Raw genomic sequence first — 16,105 nt, 5'->3', positions numbered from 1 at the left:
CCATGCGTGGGCGGCGCTGTCCGACGCCGGGTCAGCTGTTATCGCCCGCATTGGGGTAGCGCTACTCGACCTACCTATCTCATGCCCGCCGTGAATTGAACAAGCAATATTCGCTTCCCAAGCTCTGTATATATACACCCATACTTGTCTCGCTGCAAGCTTGGCTGCTTCGAATCTGTGTCATCACACCGTCCACCCAATCGCACGTGACAGTCCGACGCAGACACTACAGACATCCGCACATCATCATGGCAACCACCAACCTCCCCAAGAACGCACACGTGTCCACCCATCCTTGTCTTCAGGCAAAACTCTCCCAGCTACGGTCAGCAAGCACGGGTTCCCGGGATGCACAGACGCTGGTTCATGAGATCGCCCTCATGGTGGGCTATGAAGCCCTCGCCTCAGGATTGAAATCACAGCAGGGAAGCACAGTAAGTCCCCATTCCACCTTGCTTTCATGTGCACACACACGCACATCTGAGAATTGGCATGCTTTTTCCACTCAAACAATCATGCAAAAACCAACCGTGTGCCCTCAGTGCGTGTGGCACAAGCAATGGTGTAATCTGCACATGCATTAACAACATGGTTACAGGACAAGTCGCCCTTGGGGTATGAGTACATAACGAGCACCACCTCACCCGCCCCTTCTGCCATATCGCTCGTGCCTATTCTGCGCTCTGGTCTCTCCATGGTCCCTGCGCTCTCATCCCTCCTCCCTACCCCAGTCCCCATCCACCACCTGGGTCTCTACCGCGAGAAGACGACCCTGCAACCAGTCGAGTACTACAACAATCTACCGTACCACACCCCGCACACGTCTGGCGCCACCAAGCCCCAGCCCGAGCTGGCCATCATCGTCGATCCCATCATAGCGACCGGTGCGACAGCTTGTGCGGCTATTGATACGCTCAAGGACTGGGGTGTTAAGAAGATCATTGTCTGCAGTATTCTGGCTACTGAAGAGGGGCTTCAAAAGGCCTGTAGTGAGTGGGAGGAGGGCGTTGAGGTGTGGGTTGGTGCGTGCGATAAGGGTGTTGATGACAAAGGAATGATCAAGCCGGGACTAGGCGATATTGGAGACAGGCTATTCTTGACACTGGGAAAATAAGTCCATAGCAAGCCATGGGAATTCATGTGCAAAGTGGTCCGCGTGTGATTCTTCGTAACCTTGGCCCTCAGTGGGCCAAGCTGTATTTTGCTTCACGTGCCGTTTCCAAGGGTCTGGACCAAAAGCATGGTGATGGAATAGGGGTCGCCTTCTCCCTTGCGCCTCGATCTAGACGTGGGGGATTGTCTTGTCGATCGACTTGTCCTGTGCAAGCTTCGGTCTGGCAAGAGCCTAGTAGTCGAGAATGTGTGGTATGAAGCTGTGGCAGTGCTACTTCCAAGCTCTTGGCCTCAACCATCAGCCACTGATGACGCAAATGTACAACAATCTTGCTTCACTTGTTTGGGCCAGTGTAGCCAGCCACGTATAATAATATATAACTGCCCCTGCTCCACCTCTCCATCGGACCTCATAGTACTTCCCCACTAAATTTCTATTTCACACTCCACTCACACCTACTCACATCCACGAACAAACACACGCTTACACACACTACAACCATGGGTCTCATGTGGCACAAGGGCTTTGGTGGAAAGAGGGCTGGTAAGATGGACCCGACACTTCAAACTTGGCAAGCAGCTGCTAACAGATTTACAGGTGGCGGTATCATTGTTGACAAACATGGTGTTCGACGCGCACCCTTTCGCATCTCGTGCGGTCGTTTCTCTTGCTTCCGCTAAGCATCCACCTTCCTCACATCAACCATTCACGACTTGTACGTCAAACAGTCTCATCAACGGTGACCATCAGCTTACATATGCAGCTCTTAACACGTCCATATCTTGATACCTTTGTTTTGCGATGGCGTTACGGCTCGAATCTGAACGGCGGTGAACAAGTGGAAGCTGTGCATAGCTTCCTAGCGTCACATGCATGCGAAGTCACACGCACACACACATATACGACCAGATTCATACATGTTCCATAACCTCAGTAGCCTAATAAATTAAGCATCTTTGGGGGTTTAGTGCCCTCGTCACCAGTCGTTGTTTACAAACAGCTTGAGACAAGTGCCAAGCCTTTATTGAAAGAATGACGTCATCTGTCATACCCTGGACTCGGGCTCCACCTCTCCCATCTCGCGCCATTTAGGTCAACCTTGAGGGCGGGGCAAATGGAATTTGTGAAGGTAGCTTCTACGTAGTTCATAATAGACTCATGGGCGAGTATCGTCACGGCCACAACCCCAGATACAGCAAGATGCGGTCTGTTCTAATCATCAATCCCAACTCTACGGAGCAAATGACGAATGGCCTCAAGCCACTTGTCGATGCGCTACAATTCAAAGACGTCAATCAAACGCCACTCACAGCAACGACCCAGCGACTAACTGTAGCTAGTAGACCGCACACGAATACTTCACTGCACCCTCAGGCCCAAAGAGCATCAACAATGAAGACGACGCTGCCGAGTCGGTAGACCATTGCCTGCCCGCTTTAGAGAAAGACCTCGCACGCTACGATGGCTTCCTTGTCGCATGCTACTCGAAGCATCCTCTCGTGCCACGCCTGAAAGAGCATGCTACTGTGAGAGGCTCTCGCAAGCCCGTTACTGGTATATTCGAGGCCAGTGTGGGCACATCACTTCAGATTATACATCCTGATGAAAAGTTTGGCATCGTCAGCACAGGCAAGGTCTGGGAGTCCATCCTGACTGATGCTACAATTGATTTTTTGGGCACGGGCTCAGAAGCTAGCAAGCGCTTTGCGGGCGTGGAAACTACAGGGCTCAACGCCACGGATCTGCACGATGCGCCTGCCGACGAGGTGCGCAAGCGGATGAAAGATGCCGTGAAGCGGCTTTTGAAGAAAGACAAGGTTGGCGCCATCTGTCTGGGCTGTGCTGGTATGGCTGGCATGGACGAGATGGTCAGGGAGGCGTGTATAGAGGAATTGGGAGATGTCGAGGGTAAAAGAGTGAGAGTTGTGGACGGAGTTATGGCTGGTGTTGCGTGGCTAGAGGGCGCTGTACGTGCTAACTTCTAACCTACATCGAGGCGAATAGTGAAAAGTATATATTTGAAGCATGTTGGGTAATTTTTGTAGTATTTCATAAATGATGGCGACGCAAAATGTCCCAATGATTAGAGCCGCTAGCCAGAAACGGTATGACATAATAACGTGGACAGTTGCGGGGATGGTAGTGGGACTATCACGCCCGACGACCTTCCTACCTAAACTCTAGTCATACAATTCCACATGACCATTTGGCCGTTTTTGATTTTTCTGCTCCAAGAAAAGACTGATTGTCATCTCATGCGATAAGATTCAAAACAAGAATTTAGTCGATTCATCGCTATGCAGTCGCTGCCGAACGAGCTTTTATCGCAGATTGCTTCGCAGCTACACCAAGAACCGCCTTCAATCACAAAGTTCACCCACGAGCCTTCTGAACATCTTACACAATCCGAGTTCACTCCACTCAAAACCTTGTCTCAGGTATCATGGCGTTGGAGAAAGATTGTTCTACCCATACTCTTCCGCTATTCGCGGATACCACTTGACGATGAGCCGCAATGGGTGCCATTAGACGCACGGCTCGTTGACAGTATGCAGGAGCAATTGACCAAACTGAGCAATCACGAATTCGTCATTTACACAAGATTGCGGAGCAAGTTCAAGAGCAGCTCGGGGTTTGCATTCAAACCAGCCATGGATGATGTTCTGGTCAATTTATGCCGCATCCAAGAGGGAGATGAGTTTCTCAAGTCAGTTCCAAACATTTTATGGCTTCCGCATCTTCCGAAATCATTTACAAATTTTTGTCGATTCGTGGCACAGTACGCACTGAAGCATCACATCAAGAGTGTGGTGGTGCAGACAAACAAGGAATACAAGCTGTCTCATGTATCTGCTGCAGAAGCACCATTAGCGCGCGGGGTGACTGATATCTGGACGCAAATATTCTCTCACTTAGAGCCTACACGCATTGTCGTTGCTGCTCCACCCTCGACAATGGCTGGACTACTGGATTCACCAATGCGGAGCAACGATGTGTGGGCTTTTGATATGAAGATGCATTATATCGAGTTAATTCAGGACGAACCGCCCCGTACTGCTCATATGCAAGACAATTGCCGCACATGGGGCTCTGCCCTCATCCATCAAAGACCCTGGTATCATATGGGCTACAACGAGGGCTCGTCCATTGCCGCGTACAGCACATATGAATATCATTTGAAACAAACACCAAGGATACTTTTCCATTTGCTCATACGCCTGTTCAGGGAAACGCAACCTTGCTGCAACATGACATCGTTCAGCTTCACAGGCGTCTTTCCATTTGCCGCAAACATTACTTCGATTGTTCGCGCTCTTCACCGCATTCCAACGGTCAACAAGATCAGTGTACAACTAGCGCCTGGGCCAGAGAACAATGTGCTCAGCGACGGCAAGAGAAGGGGCAGAGCGCAATCAAGTGACTTTTGGCTCGAGTGGCGGGAGAGTTACAAAGTGATTGCGAGCTACTTAGGTGTATTTGAGTTTGCTGACCAGGCAAAGTTTACAAGCAGAGACTGTGGTAGCAAGCAGCTGGCAATCGAGGTTGAAGAGTGTATGGATTTGCTGAGAAAGAGGGGGATTGGGTGGAAGAGCGAAGGGCGTGGGAATTGGGTTAGGGATCACACGTTAGATTGTCAAACATCGACTGCTGAGGTTGAAGGAAGTTGAGCTTGAATACTTGCAATACAGGGTGTGGGAAACACTGTGGTTTGAATATGCAGACTGTGCCATGTTTAACTTTGAGCAGTGTAACTATAGGCAATCCTTCATCGTGGGCGAGGCTATCTTTGAACATGGCTCCAAGCACTAGCCAATTAGCAGCGGCCTCTAGAGCAGCGCGCCCCACTTTGAAACGCCTGTGTCGTCTGTCACAAACCAACCCGACGTCATGCCAAATTTCTGATTCGGATACCCTGCACCGGCCAATCTCACTCGAACTCTCCAGCAAAGATAAACAAAGGCAGTAATCATGGACTCGTACGTGAATTGTTTTCGGCTGCGAAACATTGCACAAAAGCTAATGCAGCGTCTCTAGCCTCACGGCATCTGAGCAGCGCGAGCTGCAGTCGCGCATGGAGAAGAAGCAGATGAAGGAATTCATGAACGTACGTAGAGCATCTTTTGAGTCGAAATATTGGGCTTCAACGACTGACATGGGATGGCAGATGTACTCGAACCTGGTGCAGCAATGCTTTGACCACTGTGTCAACGGCTTCGAGAGCAAGTCTCTCACCTCGCGCGAAGAGAGCTGCGTGATGCGATGCGTCGACAAGCACATGAAGGGCTCGCAGAGACTAGGCGACCGCTTCCAAGAGCAGAATGCTGCCATGGCCCAGGGCGGCGGCATGGGCGGAAGATAGATGGACAGAAGGGAAATCTCTGCGGCGGAGAGACAAAGGCTGCCTAGTGGCGATGAGGGACGACGCGCGGAATGCCGACTGCAAAGCGAGCGACAGTCAGGGTTGGATACAGTGGCCAGCCTGGCCATGCGCTGACACAGAAACATGCCATTTGTACTACTATGTAAAGACGAGTCGTGGGATCCGGTGTGGGCGTGGACTACGTAAGATGCTTGCCCACGTCTGGATTAGTAAGAGCAGAAGCATGTCTCACGGACATGACTGCCATTGGCAATGATATATATATATATATATATATATATATATGTATGTATAGGGTTATGGAAAAGCATGGAGGTGTTGCTACTACTACTCGCTGTGTACGGTGCGGTGCAAGGCCAGCCATGGGCACTCGATACGTACGCATGTACATACAATGCACCCAAGACGCAGTTGCAAGATGGGTAGCATGTACGTACACAAGTACGTGGGTATGGAGCGCTGGGGGTTAATTATAGCGCCGCATGCTCCCTCTGTGCCTCTCCGTCTCGGGCTGCATGGCTGTGGCAATGATTCCAGGCTGCATGTAGGCATGTCAGGCGACGCGGTGCCGTTTTGCGTGGATTGGCCGGCAGGCACTCGCTGCTGTTGTCATCGGGCAGCCACTCGAACTCCCTCGCCTCGCCTCGCCTGGCCGCGAGCATCACCTACGCAAGCCAGCAGCCCTGCATGCATGCTCTCTCTGTCGCTCCGAGCCCCAGTTTCAGCGTCGCCTTCTCTGCGCCCACACATGCCTTGAAAAGCGCCTTTGGACACGCAAGCTGCGCATCTGTGCCCACCCCTAACCGCCCGCCCTCACCAATTTGCTGCCCGCCCCTCTCGCTCTGCCCCCCCAGACCAGACCAGGCCAGCGTAGAGTCGCGTCGCTTGCTGGCTGGCTCGCTACTCTCGCTCTCGCTCCCTCACCCATCCACCCGCCCGCCCGCTCGCGCATCCTGACCAGCCCGCGCCCCTCCCGCCTCGTCCTGCTGTGCGCCGCCTGACTGAGCGAAGAGCGGTCGCGGAATACGAGGAGGTCGCCCGTTGGCAGCTCTTGCGCATCCCTCGCTACCAGAAGCCGACGTCACGTAGCGGCCCCCCCAGATAGCTGCCGCCTTGCCTGCCCACTCGGGGTCCACCTGTGCCTGGAACAAGAGCCAACTCCACAGCACCGCCTGCGATCGACGACTGCCCGCCCGTTGCTCCTCTTCTTTTTGCTCTGGAGAGCAGCCATCGCTCTTCGGAACCCCTCCCCTCCGCCCTTGCCATGCCCGCAGGCACGCACACCAATCCCCAGACTCCGCGCGTGCGCAATGGGGAGCCCCAGCCTGCCCCGTTGGCCACTCCCGAGCCCGCCTCGTCCAAGCGGGATTTGACCTCGTGGTGGAGGCAGTTTAGCAAGCGCCCCGCGAAGAAGGAAGATGACAAAGGTACGCTGCCGCCGCCATCGCCGCCGCAGTCGCCCGCTTTGTTTCCCGCGCGCAATCACTGACTGTCTTGCGCGCACACTTAGATCAAGCCCTCCCTGGCATCTTTGGCGTTCCCCTCATCCAGAGCATCCCCTATGCCAATGTCGCAATCTCGCTCTTCAACGAGCACGGCGAGAGCTATATCTACGGCTATGTCCCCATTGTCGTCGCAAAGTGCGGTGTCTTCTTGAAGGAAAAGGGTCAGTGAAGCCAAAGCACTTCTGCCACCAGCTGTTAACCCGCGCACAGCAACCGACGTGGAAGGCATCTTTCGGCTGGCCGGCTCGGAAAAGAGGATCAAGGAACTCAAAACGGCCTTTGACACGCCGCCAAGATATGGAAAGGGCCTCGACTGGTCCGGCTACACGGTTCACGATGCCGCAAACATTTTGCGCCGCTACTTCAACAACCTGCCAGAGCCTATAATCCCCTTGCAGCACTATGATCCTTTTAGGGACCCCCTCAAGGGCCACCAGGCCGAAGCTGTCGGTCCCTGCGAAGGACAGGCCCCGTCCATTGGAGGCTTTGACCCAGACGCCGCCGTGCGCATATATCAACACCAAATCAAGGCCCTGCCGTCTCTGAATAGGCAGCTGCTGTTATATATCTTGGATCTTCTTGCGGTTTTTGCCGCCAAAGCCGATGTCAACAAGATGACGACGTCGAATCTCGCTGCCATCTTCCAGCCGGGACTGTTATCCCATCCCCAGCATGATATGTCGCCACAAGATTACCGTCTTAGCCAAGACGTGCTGATCTTTCTCATCGACAATCAGGATCACTTCTTGATTGGCATGGAAGGCACGGCTGTCGACGAGGGTACAGTCCAACGCATTGAAAGCGGGCCATCTACCCCACAGGCCAGAACACCAACTACTCCTGGCCGCAACAGCACCGGCATTGGTCGCTCAGCTTCGACAACTTCTAGCGCCGGTGCAGAGAGTCTGCGCATGCAAGGTGGAGTTCGGAGAAACGTATCAACATCTTCGAAGCGCTCTCGTCATTCCGGGGCTGTCCCTAGCCCAATTACTCCAGCATTTGCTTCACCAGCCACCTCAGGAGTGCACCGAAGCAATACACTTCCCTCGAAGCGCACTCCAGCGATCGGCAGCCCGCGCTTCCCTCCATCGAAGCAAACTACTTCTACAGTGGAAGAGGTCAAGACCGAGCTTTTAACACCAGAGACCGCAAATGTCCCAGTGACCCATGCTCCTGCGAAACCAGAGGTTCAGCAACATGCACAGCAACCCGAGGCCGTACAGAGTACAGCACCTGCGGTAGAACAGACCGCAGCAACACAACCCCCTGAACCTGAAGTGGCAGTACCCAAACGAGCGCAGACTGTACCTCCAAATAAGATAGAGATGCCGAAGCCATTCGAGGTTGCCTCTGGACCTGACAATCTTACGCCGTCAACTGCACTCAATCGACGAAGCATGCCTCCAACCAGCCCTGGGTTTCAAAACATTCCTGGTGCTTTCCCGCTTGCTTCACCTGGCGTTATCCCGCCAAGCCAGCCCACCACACCCAATGTCACTGCACAGGCTGCACAGTCTCTCTTGCCCCCACGGTCTACCACACCTAGCAATGGCCTTCGCAGTCCCCAACGCAGTCCTCATCATACACCTACACGCGAACGCTCAGAATTTCTCGAAGGGCCTGTCGATTCCGGGCCCCCTGTCGAAATGACGCCTGCTGTACGCACATTTACCCAAATTCTGTCAAAGGTAGGTGCTTCACCTACTGGTAAATCCGATGACGGAAAGGATGGCCGTAAGCCCAACAAGCTCCAGAAGAAGAGATTGACAAATACCGTGAGTCAAAGTACTCACAGTTCTACACATTCTCTTGGTGGCAGCGAGGCTGGTTTTGGAGGATCACAATCGGGCCATGGCCCTCCCTCACCATTACATCCGCCCCAGCCTGCGTTTGCACAAGGTCAGTCGCACTCTAACAGCTCCAAGGAAGCCATTCACGACACAAACTCGTCAAAGGCTTCAGGCAACACTCTGAAGCCTAGCATGTCGCCTTCTGCTTCCTTTAGGTCACATTCGACCGCAACCGAATATTCGGAAACCGAGTTGGCTGAAGATGCGCCAAAAGAAGAGAAGCGCAGCTTCTGGAAGGGCCATCACCGACGCGGGGAGAGCAAGGCAACGCCTACAGCGAGCCAGACTGACCTGCGAGGGTCCGTGATTGGCGCGGACAAGAGTATGAGCTCGTTTGCCAGCAGTTCGGGATGGACAGGCAACGGGCGCCGAAGCGGCCAGTATGAACATGGGCATGGGTCAGAAGGGTCCATGGTAGTTGGTAGCCCGCCAGACCACGACAAGAGTGAAAAGAAGGGGGCTTTCGACTGGTTCCACAAGCGGAGGCAGGATCACAGAGATCGTGTAGACAGAAGGGAAAGGGCCAAGAGCCCACCGGGAAGCTCAAACTATGGGCCTCTGCCGCAGAATCTTGGGCAGCAAAGTGAAAACATTGCTGGTCGCGGCAGACCATCAGATATACCGCAGGCTACGGAAGAGCCGCAGCCTAAAGCGGATAAGTCGAATGATGTCACGCCCACTGGTCCTAGCCCCTCGCCGCCGCCTCAGGCGGCTGCTAATACATGGAGCCCTAAGCGAGGGAGCAACTCAATGGCGCTCAGGACAAACCTTCCTGCGGCGTTGACGGAGCCCATTTCCATAGCGCGGTCGCCGGAAAGAAGTCCGCTGTCACCAGTTGCTGCAACGGTACCTCAATCGCTGCCAGGGGCTGCTGCATCATCCATGACGAATGCAGAAAGCGTGCCTGAAGCTAAGGCGGATGCGCCGGTGCAGTCAGAAGCAGCTGCAACTGCAACTCCACCGGCTAGTGAACCAAAGTCGACACCATCTGGACCCATGCATGCTTCATCGGGGTCAACAGTCACCATCACGCCACAGACAATGAATGCGGACGCAAGCTCTGATGCGCCAGTGACTGAGAATGCACAGTCACCAGCAGCAGCAGCAGCAACAACAGGTCCACCAGCCTCATAAGGAAGGGATCATTTGTTGAGTTGTATAATGCATGGCGGAAGCGTGTCTATAACGGGGGAATATATATATATATATATATACATGCTACGACATGGCCTGTTTTATTTTTCCGGTTTGGCAAAGGCTGTGCTTGGGCCAAAGTGTTGGTATGTAAGTGTGTGTGTGTGTTTAGGGACTAGAGGGTTGGCCTCGTCTCACTTTTGTTGTAAGAAGAAGGGATAGGAAGGAGGGGTGCGTGTGTGTCTAGGTAGTAGTGTCAGAAAAAAATGTGGAGGGGAATGGTAGCTTTTATTTGGAAAGAGATTTCCTTTCTAGTTGTTGAATTGCACATGTTTTACAAGGTCAAGGGGTTTAAGGCGTGTTGCAAGGGCATGTTGTGTTGTGGTACTCGACCTGTAACATGGGCGAGGTACAATGGGATAATTAGTCGGGGGACCGAAAGGATTCGCATCAATCTATGTCAATGCAGAAAGAAGCGAAGGAGTTGATAAACAATGTTGGCGGTTGCACACATGTGTTCTTTGTGGATTGATAGCATTACAACTATCGACACGTGGTACTGCTAGGTGTATGCAGATGTATAGTACGGTACACTAAAGATGATAAGCAGCGCCCTTCCCCCCCTCTCTCTGCCCCTGTGCATCCCGTATGCACACACACACATTGCGACAGAGCCAACAGGAGAGGAGCATAGGTCTAGTGTGGTGGCGACGAACAGGAAGCGCAGAGGTCTAGAGCCGAGCGGGGAAGAAGCGAGGAGGCCTGAGTGGTGGGGTTTCTGTCTAGCCATCGTCTATCGTGTAGGGATGCGTACGCGAACGGTAGGTGAGTTAGTTGGACCTCCAAGCATGATGAGGTTGAAGTAGGAAGGTGACTATTTTTAGGACGCTTACGACGGTGATTGGGCAGGGCAGACGAGGCCGCAGACGAGGATTGGTTGAGGGGACGCCATGTGGGCTGAGGGATACGGAGGAGACAGCAGAAGGCCGGTGTACGGGCAAATGCGGTGGCTGTGTGGTCTCGAGTGGAGTTGAACGACGTCAAGTTGGCTCAGCACACACGGTGGTTTCATCGCGTGTCCGCAATCAGGGAGACGATGCCTCGGGCCCTTGCTCCCTGTTTTCTTCTTCAAACAAATGACGTGCTGGAGGCGTCAAAGCAAACGGCGGCACCCCGACTCGTCTGGTGTTGTTTTGTCACGTATTATACCCTCCCCCGAGGTTTATGTGCCAACTTGCTTCCCGCCTTGTTTCACGCGCTGGGCATACATGTCAATTACCTGCTTTGCGTGCGGGGACAATGGCCTCATGTGTGCTGATCAAGTAACTGCTGTCCGGACAAGACAGGCCTGAAAAGTATCGATGCGGATAAGCGATTGCGAGGCGCGACGAGGGTAAGATGACTGCAGGGCCATGGGGACATGGTTGAGGGTGCACGGGATAGTCGGGACAGCGTGTGCTTTAGTGGCATTGGGAGGCGAAAGGCAGGCCACAGCTAGTGCCATGGTGCCATGTATCACCTCGACTCCACCTGCTGCCTTAAGGTCCCCATCTGCCTGCTGCTGCTCCTTCCCGTTCCTCTCGCTCCAAATTAATTAATTCCTCTTACTTACTACATACACTCTCACATTACACTCGCTGTCCCTCGGCCCGACTCTGACTTGAACACCAGCTAGTACTATCTCGCACCCTCACCCGCCCACTCTCACTCACTCTCTCACTCACAAACGACACTTTCGTTTCGTTTTGCTCTTCTGCTTTCTTGCTGGCCGGCTTGCTTGCGATAGGCAGAAACAAGAAAAGTCACCGAGTGCACCGGAGAAATATTACGCAACAAGCAAAACAAGACTGTCCATTGTTGGCTTCGCGGCATCGGCACACTGCTAACCCAGCCACTCGGGAACCCACTGAAATTGTGTAAGCACGTCCTGAGCACCGCCTTCATGGCGACCATCACTCACTAAAGTCTATCTGTTCCGCCTCGTTCCCTTTGTTACCGCTCCCGGGGCCTAACAACATCATGGCGCTCTGCTGACACGAATTGCACAGCTCCCGACATTTCCTCCCTTTAAAAAAAGAGGCAACCCGCCTTCTCTTTACTTCATTTAGCCGATATCGCCTTCTTTGCACGTCATCACCATGCGTTCCTTCTGCCAGGTTGCCGTCATGGCACTTCCCTTGTTCAGCGCGATTGCAGCTGCGGAGCCCAAGGATGTTGTAGACCACCCAAAGACCATCTATGCAACCGCACAGGAAGCTTTCCAGGACTTGCTGAATGCGCTGCCGGAAGAATCCCTGCATGCAGCACTAAGTAATCTTAAGGACTTCAAGAATGGCATCTTCGAGTCGCACCACCGGGGAGTCGAGAACATCCACAGCAGCAATCCAGCGCTTGCTTCCAAGCTTATCGTCGATGCTGTCAATGATTTGCGCAAGAGGCAGACGCCTTCAAACGGCACCAATAGCGCCACTACCGCTAGCAATCCACCCGAGTCAATCCAGAACTCCACTCCGGTACCCACAACGAGCGATAACTTACAGCCTCCTGAAACCAGCTCTGCTGCGCCACCACCACCGCCCGGAACAAGTGACGGCCCTGCCAATACTGTGACCCAGACGCAAACTCAAACCCAAACTCAAACCCAGACGCAGACGCAGACCCAAGATCAAACCCAGACACAGACGCAGACACAGACTCAGCAGCAGACCACAACCGCCGTTTCAACCACAACTCAGCAGCGACCCGCCATTATTCCTGTCGAAAACACGGTAACCAAGGATGGCAAGACAATTGTGCAGACCACTGAGGTCCTTAGTGAAGCCACCGCCTCCGTCGCCGTGACTGTTGTGCGCACCAACACAGCAGGCAGCACAGTAACAGAGACCGAGAACCGACCTGCCGTCGTCAAGACAACCACAGACCGAGCCGGCCGTACAACCGTCACCACTTCGGCAGTCAACTTTGCGCCAACAGCAGGCGAAGTAACATCGACGACTAACTCTCGCGGCTCTGTTGTTCTGACTACGATCACACCTGGAGGCAGTCTGGTCAGCAGCATCAAACTGATTACCACAACTGATGCACAGGGTCGTCAGAGCACAATGACGACGTATGCCTTTGTCGACCCAGTGCAAGCTACTGGCGCTGCCAATAGCCCCAATGCCCCCGGTAACGATAAGCCTTCGCTGCAAACCGGAGCTGCTGTCGCCAATGGAGCCCAATATGCTGCTGTTGGTCTTGGTGCCCTGGCCTTTTTCTTCTAAGATCAGAAATATTTTTTTTAAAAAAAACAGCTGCGAGTACAAATTTTCGGATCGATAGAAAAAAAAAGGTTTGTTAATGGGTCTTCAGATTGTACATATCTTTCCCTCTTCTCCCTTCTTCATACAAACGCGAACACGAATTTCCTTCTTGGGTTCTTTTACCTTGCGAATTGTTCGGCTGTCCATTCCTTTGATACCCCCTACTACATCTACATGTTTATACGTGTACATACGACACTCATTTTTTCTGTTTAATAGATAATGCAATGGTTGCTTGGTATTCTTGGTTCACTGCGTGTAATGGGGCTAAATGTTGTATATGGTCCTTGGATGGATGCATCGAGTTGTGGTGTGGGTCGAGTTTCAAAGGCGGAGATATATGTCTGGAATGGAAAAGGTGGAATGTGCAAAATAGCAAGCAAGGAAAAAGGAAAGGTAATAACGGCAGTAGTTCTTTGTAGATGGAATACAAATGTATAATTTACTCGTACACTTGGCATTATCTCCTTTCCTTGTTCGTCGACAAAAAAAGCAAAACTCAGGCATCTGTGCATATGGATCTTACAAATGACTAGGATGCTTTGCCTATTTTTTTAAACACATGCTTTTCAGCTTCTCCGTCTACATAACTACCAAACGACAAGGAAACCAAGCAAAAGGGAATAAAAAAGGGAGGGGTATTGATATTTCCAATCAAAGCGCCACACCAAAAAAAAAGTTGACCTTCTATGCTTGACAACCATGCAAATGCGTTTCCTCGTCTCTTTTCCCTCCCCCCCCCCTAACCCAAAGTCAACAACTTTATCGAACCCCCACCACCGACCCTAGATGACCCTTTCCAGATCAAACAGAAAAAAAGCCAAAACAACAACCACCAGTTACCAAAAAATATCGGTAAAATAGTAACCATACATGTAACCCTAAATTCAAACAAAACCAGCCTCCCCTTCCTCCCCGCCCCGCCCTCCACTCGCTTATGGTACAGAGAAGAAGAAGAAGAAGAGTAACGAACGAAGAAACAAGTACAAGAAGGAAGGAAAAAGTAAGATATACTCATATCACTTAGCACAAAAACAAAAAAGGGAGGAAAAGAAGACCCCCAAGTTGAACCCCTCACTCACATTTTCACCGCGCCTTTGTCGCAATAAAATACTCAACGCTCTCACCCGCCCAACTCACACTATTCGTCCCAGACTCATACCGCTCTTCATCAAACAGGCCCGCAATACTCTGTTCATTCCTAACCCCCTGCTTGGCCGCGCCACCACCAAAGCTCTCGAGGCTGACGACCTTGCACCCTTGCTTCAAGTCGAGAAATTTTTGCAGGAGCAAGTTATTCAGCGTCTCGCCAAAGACCTTGTTGTTGACGAGGACGACATCGGCTTTGCGGAGGACGTTGTCGATTTCGGGGGATTCGAGAAAGTCGCCGTGGATGAGCTCAATGGGGCCGAGGGCAATGTTCCAGAGTTTGGAGCGGGCCTTGAGTTCGGCGGCTTGCTCCGAGCCCAGCGAGGCGGCAAGCTTCATTTTTTCAATGCCCCACGACTCGGCGCCTGTTTGGAGCGCCGATTGCAGGACTACGTTGCCGACGCCCGAGCCGAGGTCGACGAAGATGTGCGACGAGTTGAGGCCGGTTTGCGCAAAGATCTTGTGGACAAAGGGGGTGAGGAGCTCGCCGTACGTCGTTTCTTTGCCGGCGACCTTGCGGAGGCGGTGGGCGTGCGGGGAGACGATACGGTTGTAGCTTTGGGCGGTGATGCGCTTGACCAGACTGAGGGGGATGGCGTGCATGTCGTCGAGGATGTGGGGTATTGTGCCATCGCTGTAGCGGTCCTTGATCAGCTTGTTGAATTTGGTCAGTTCTTGTTTGAAGAGTTCCGGATCGTCCTTGGTTACGGCTCGCTTGAGGAGCCGGACTGTGCCTAGTGCGTCGGATGACAGTTCTGCAGATAGGTCTGATGGGAGGTAGTGCTGTATGATTTCCTCGATACTGAAATAAATGTCCTCCAGCGGGCTGTATTCCTCGTCCACTTCTTTTCGTGCAACGGCTTCGAAATTTTCTGGACGGGAGAGACTGGGATATTGCAGTTCAACCACAAGCTTCTGGTCGCTTCCTGAAAAAGCAGATTTGTACGCTTTGGCTACATCATCTTTTGTCATTTCATAACCATGTTTCAGACATATCTTGGCTGACAACGCCTTTTTCTTTCTAAACGTCGCATGCTCCTGGGCCTGTCTCATGACCGAGTCTGTTGTACCATTTGAAGGCCCTTCAGCCTCTGCTGCATCTCTCTTCTCAGCCTCCTGTATTCGTATGCGTCTGCTCAAGTCTGGCTCGAGAGCGCGATTTAGACTCATGGGCTCAATGCTGCTGCTGGCTGGCCGTGTCCGGCGGCGCTTGACACCCAAGCGATCACTGTCATCATCCTCGCTCGACTCATCGCTGCTGGCCCACTGGGGGGTATCGGTACCCTTGCGTTTGCGGGTGTCGACACGCGACACGGATACCGACTTGGGGGCCCGTTCCCTCGAGATTGTTTGCGAGCGGGGCGTCGACTGATAGCGGTTGGATGGCGGGCCAGATGCACTGTGGGAGCGCGAGGCACTTCCTGGGCGTGAGGCTAGAGGGCGTGATGAGGGTGAGGGGCTTGCAGTGGGGGCGGGCGCCTTCTTGACAAGAACGGTTCTCGTCTTAATCTTGGGTTTGCCGGGAGCGAACATGACCACGGCGGCGCTAGTTGCAGGGCGGAGAGAACAATGTGTGGGTGGCCAGAACAGAGGGTCGGTAGCAGGCTGGTGTAGAGGTGAATGAGTGTAGCGGGTAGGGTGGCGAGCAGGAGGGCGAGGAGAAGTGGGAA

General features: G+C 52.9%; 9 protein-coding genes across 9 annotated transcripts; 8 read left to right on the top strand and 1 right to left on the bottom strand.

Moving 5' to 3' along the window:
- The first annotated feature begins 244 nt into the window (after window positions 1-244).
- On the top strand, window positions 245-1,144 carry PSV08DRAFT_318998 (uracil phosphoribosyltransferase-domain-containing protein). The gene is made up of 2 exons (XM_014220788.2): window positions 245-434; window positions 599-1,144. Exons 1-2 carry the CDS (start codon window positions 249-251, stop codon window positions 1,112-1,114), a joined length of 702 nt encoding a protein of 233 aa, XP_014076263.1. The 5' UTR covers window positions 245-248; the 3' UTR covers window positions 1,115-1,144.
- Window positions 1,145-1,777: 633 nt separating this feature from the next.
- On the top strand, window positions 1,778-2,097 carry PSV08DRAFT_364361 (uncharacterized protein; the record flags this gene model as incomplete). The annotated part of the gene is made up of 2 exons (XM_014220787.2): window positions 1,778-1,829; window positions 1,878-2,097. Coding segments are annotated over 2 exons (217 nt in total), but the record flags the coding sequence as incomplete, so codon positions are not given.
- A 142-nt stretch (window positions 2,098-2,239) lies between these two features.
- Window positions 2,240-3,200, top strand: PSV08DRAFT_227804 (Asp/Glu/hydantoin racemase). The gene is made up of 2 exons (XM_014220786.2): window positions 2,240-2,404; window positions 2,458-3,200. The coding sequence occupies exons 1-2, from the start codon at window positions 2,273-2,275 to the stop codon at window positions 3,097-3,099; spliced, it is 774 nt and encodes a 257-aa protein (XP_014076261.2). The 5' UTR covers window positions 2,240-2,272; the 3' UTR covers window positions 3,100-3,200.
- Window positions 3,201-3,285: 85 nt separating this feature from the next.
- Window positions 3,286-4,816, top strand: PSV08DRAFT_411351 (uncharacterized protein). The gene has a single exon (XM_014220785.1). It carries the CDS (start codon window positions 3,412-3,414, stop codon window positions 4,780-4,782), a length of 1,371 nt encoding a protein of 456 aa, XP_014076260.1. The 5' UTR covers window positions 3,286-3,411; the 3' UTR covers window positions 4,783-4,816.
- Window positions 4,817-5,083: 267 nt separating this feature from the next.
- PSV08DRAFT_354114 (Tim10/DDP family zinc finger-domain-containing protein) lies at window positions 5,084-5,474 on the top strand (the record flags this gene model as incomplete). Its single annotated transcript, XM_014220784.1, has 3 exons — window positions 5,084-5,091; window positions 5,150-5,219; window positions 5,280-5,474. The coding sequence occupies 3 exons, from the start codon at window positions 5,084-5,086 to the stop codon at window positions 5,472-5,474; spliced, it is 273 nt and encodes a 90-aa protein (XP_014076259.1).
- A 439-nt stretch (window positions 5,475-5,913) lies between these two features.
- PSV08DRAFT_227800 (uncharacterized protein) lies at window positions 5,914-10,327 on the top strand (the record flags this gene model as incomplete). Its single annotated transcript, XM_014220783.1, has 5 exons — window positions 5,914-6,039; window positions 6,350-6,483; window positions 6,648-6,922; window positions 7,006-7,161; window positions 7,211-10,327. 5 exons carry the CDS (start codon window positions 5,914-5,916, stop codon window positions 9,982-9,984), a joined length of 3,465 nt encoding a protein of 1,154 aa, XP_014076258.1. The 3' UTR covers window positions 9,985-10,327.
- A 1,490-nt stretch (window positions 10,328-11,817) lies between these two features.
- PSV08DRAFT_8881 (uncharacterized protein) lies at window positions 11,818-13,366 on the top strand. The gene is made up of 2 exons (XM_066093991.1): window positions 11,818-11,900; window positions 12,033-13,366. Exon 2 carries the CDS (start codon window positions 12,123-12,125, stop codon window positions 13,245-13,247), a length of 1,125 nt encoding a protein of 374 aa, XP_065948702.1. The 5' UTR covers window positions 11,818-11,900; window positions 12,033-12,122; the 3' UTR covers window positions 13,248-13,366.
- Window positions 13,367-13,444: 78 nt separating this feature from the next.
- On the top strand, window positions 13,445-13,735 carry PSV08DRAFT_318932 (uncharacterized protein). Its single transcript, XM_066092674.1, has one exon. It carries the CDS (start codon window positions 13,509-13,511, stop codon window positions 13,725-13,727), a length of 219 nt encoding a protein of 72 aa, XP_065948701.1. The 5' UTR covers window positions 13,445-13,508; the 3' UTR covers window positions 13,728-13,735.
- Window positions 13,736-14,043: 308 nt separating this feature from the next.
- Window positions 14,044-15,968, bottom strand: PSV08DRAFT_227795 (S-adenosyl-L-methionine-dependent methyltransferase; the record flags this gene model as incomplete). Its single annotated transcript, XM_014220781.2, has 1 exon — window positions 14,044-15,968. One exon carries the CDS (start codon window positions 15,966-15,968, stop codon window positions 14,373-14,375), a length of 1,596 nt encoding a protein of 531 aa, XP_014076256.1. The 3' UTR covers window positions 14,044-14,372.
- Between the last annotated feature and the right edge of the window lie 137 nt (window positions 15,969-16,105).

Source organism: Bipolaris maydis (genome assembly GCF_028858645.1).
Source record: "Bipolaris maydis strain C4 unplaced genomic scaffold PSV08scaffold_11, whole genome shotgun sequence".
Classification (NCBI taxonomy): Eukaryota; Fungi; Ascomycota; class Dothideomycetes; order Pleosporales; family Pleosporaceae; genus Bipolaris; species Bipolaris maydis.
The sequence above is the reverse complement of the archived record's forward strand: the minus strand, read 5'-3'. Positions and strand labels throughout refer to the sequence as shown.

Coding starts and splice junctions, on each gene's coding strand:
- PSV08DRAFT_318998 (XM_014220788.2), top strand. CDS start 249: ATGGCAACCACCAACCTCCCCAAGAACGCACACGTGTCCACCCATCCT. Junction 435..598: donor AATCACAGCAGGGAAGCACA/GTAAGTCCCCAT, acceptor ACATGGTTACAG/GACAAGTCGCCCTTGGGGTA.
- PSV08DRAFT_227804 (XM_014220786.2), top strand. CDS start 2,273: ATGGGCGAGTATCGTCACGGCCACAACCCCAGATACAGCAAGATGCGG. Junction 2,405..2,457: donor ATGCGCTACAATTCAAAGAC/GTCAATCAAACG, acceptor TGTAGCTAGTAG/ACCGCACACGAATACTTCAC.
- PSV08DRAFT_411351 (XM_014220785.1), top strand. CDS start 3,412: ATGCAGTCGCTGCCGAACGAGCTTTTATCGCAGATTGCTTCGCAGCTA.
- PSV08DRAFT_8881 (XM_066093991.1), top strand. CDS start 12,123: ATGCGTTCCTTCTGCCAGGTTGCCGTCATGGCACTTCCCTTGTTCAGC.
- PSV08DRAFT_318932 (XM_066092674.1), top strand. CDS start 13,509: ATGCAATGGTTGCTTGGTATTCTTGGTTCACTGCGTGTAATGGGGCTA.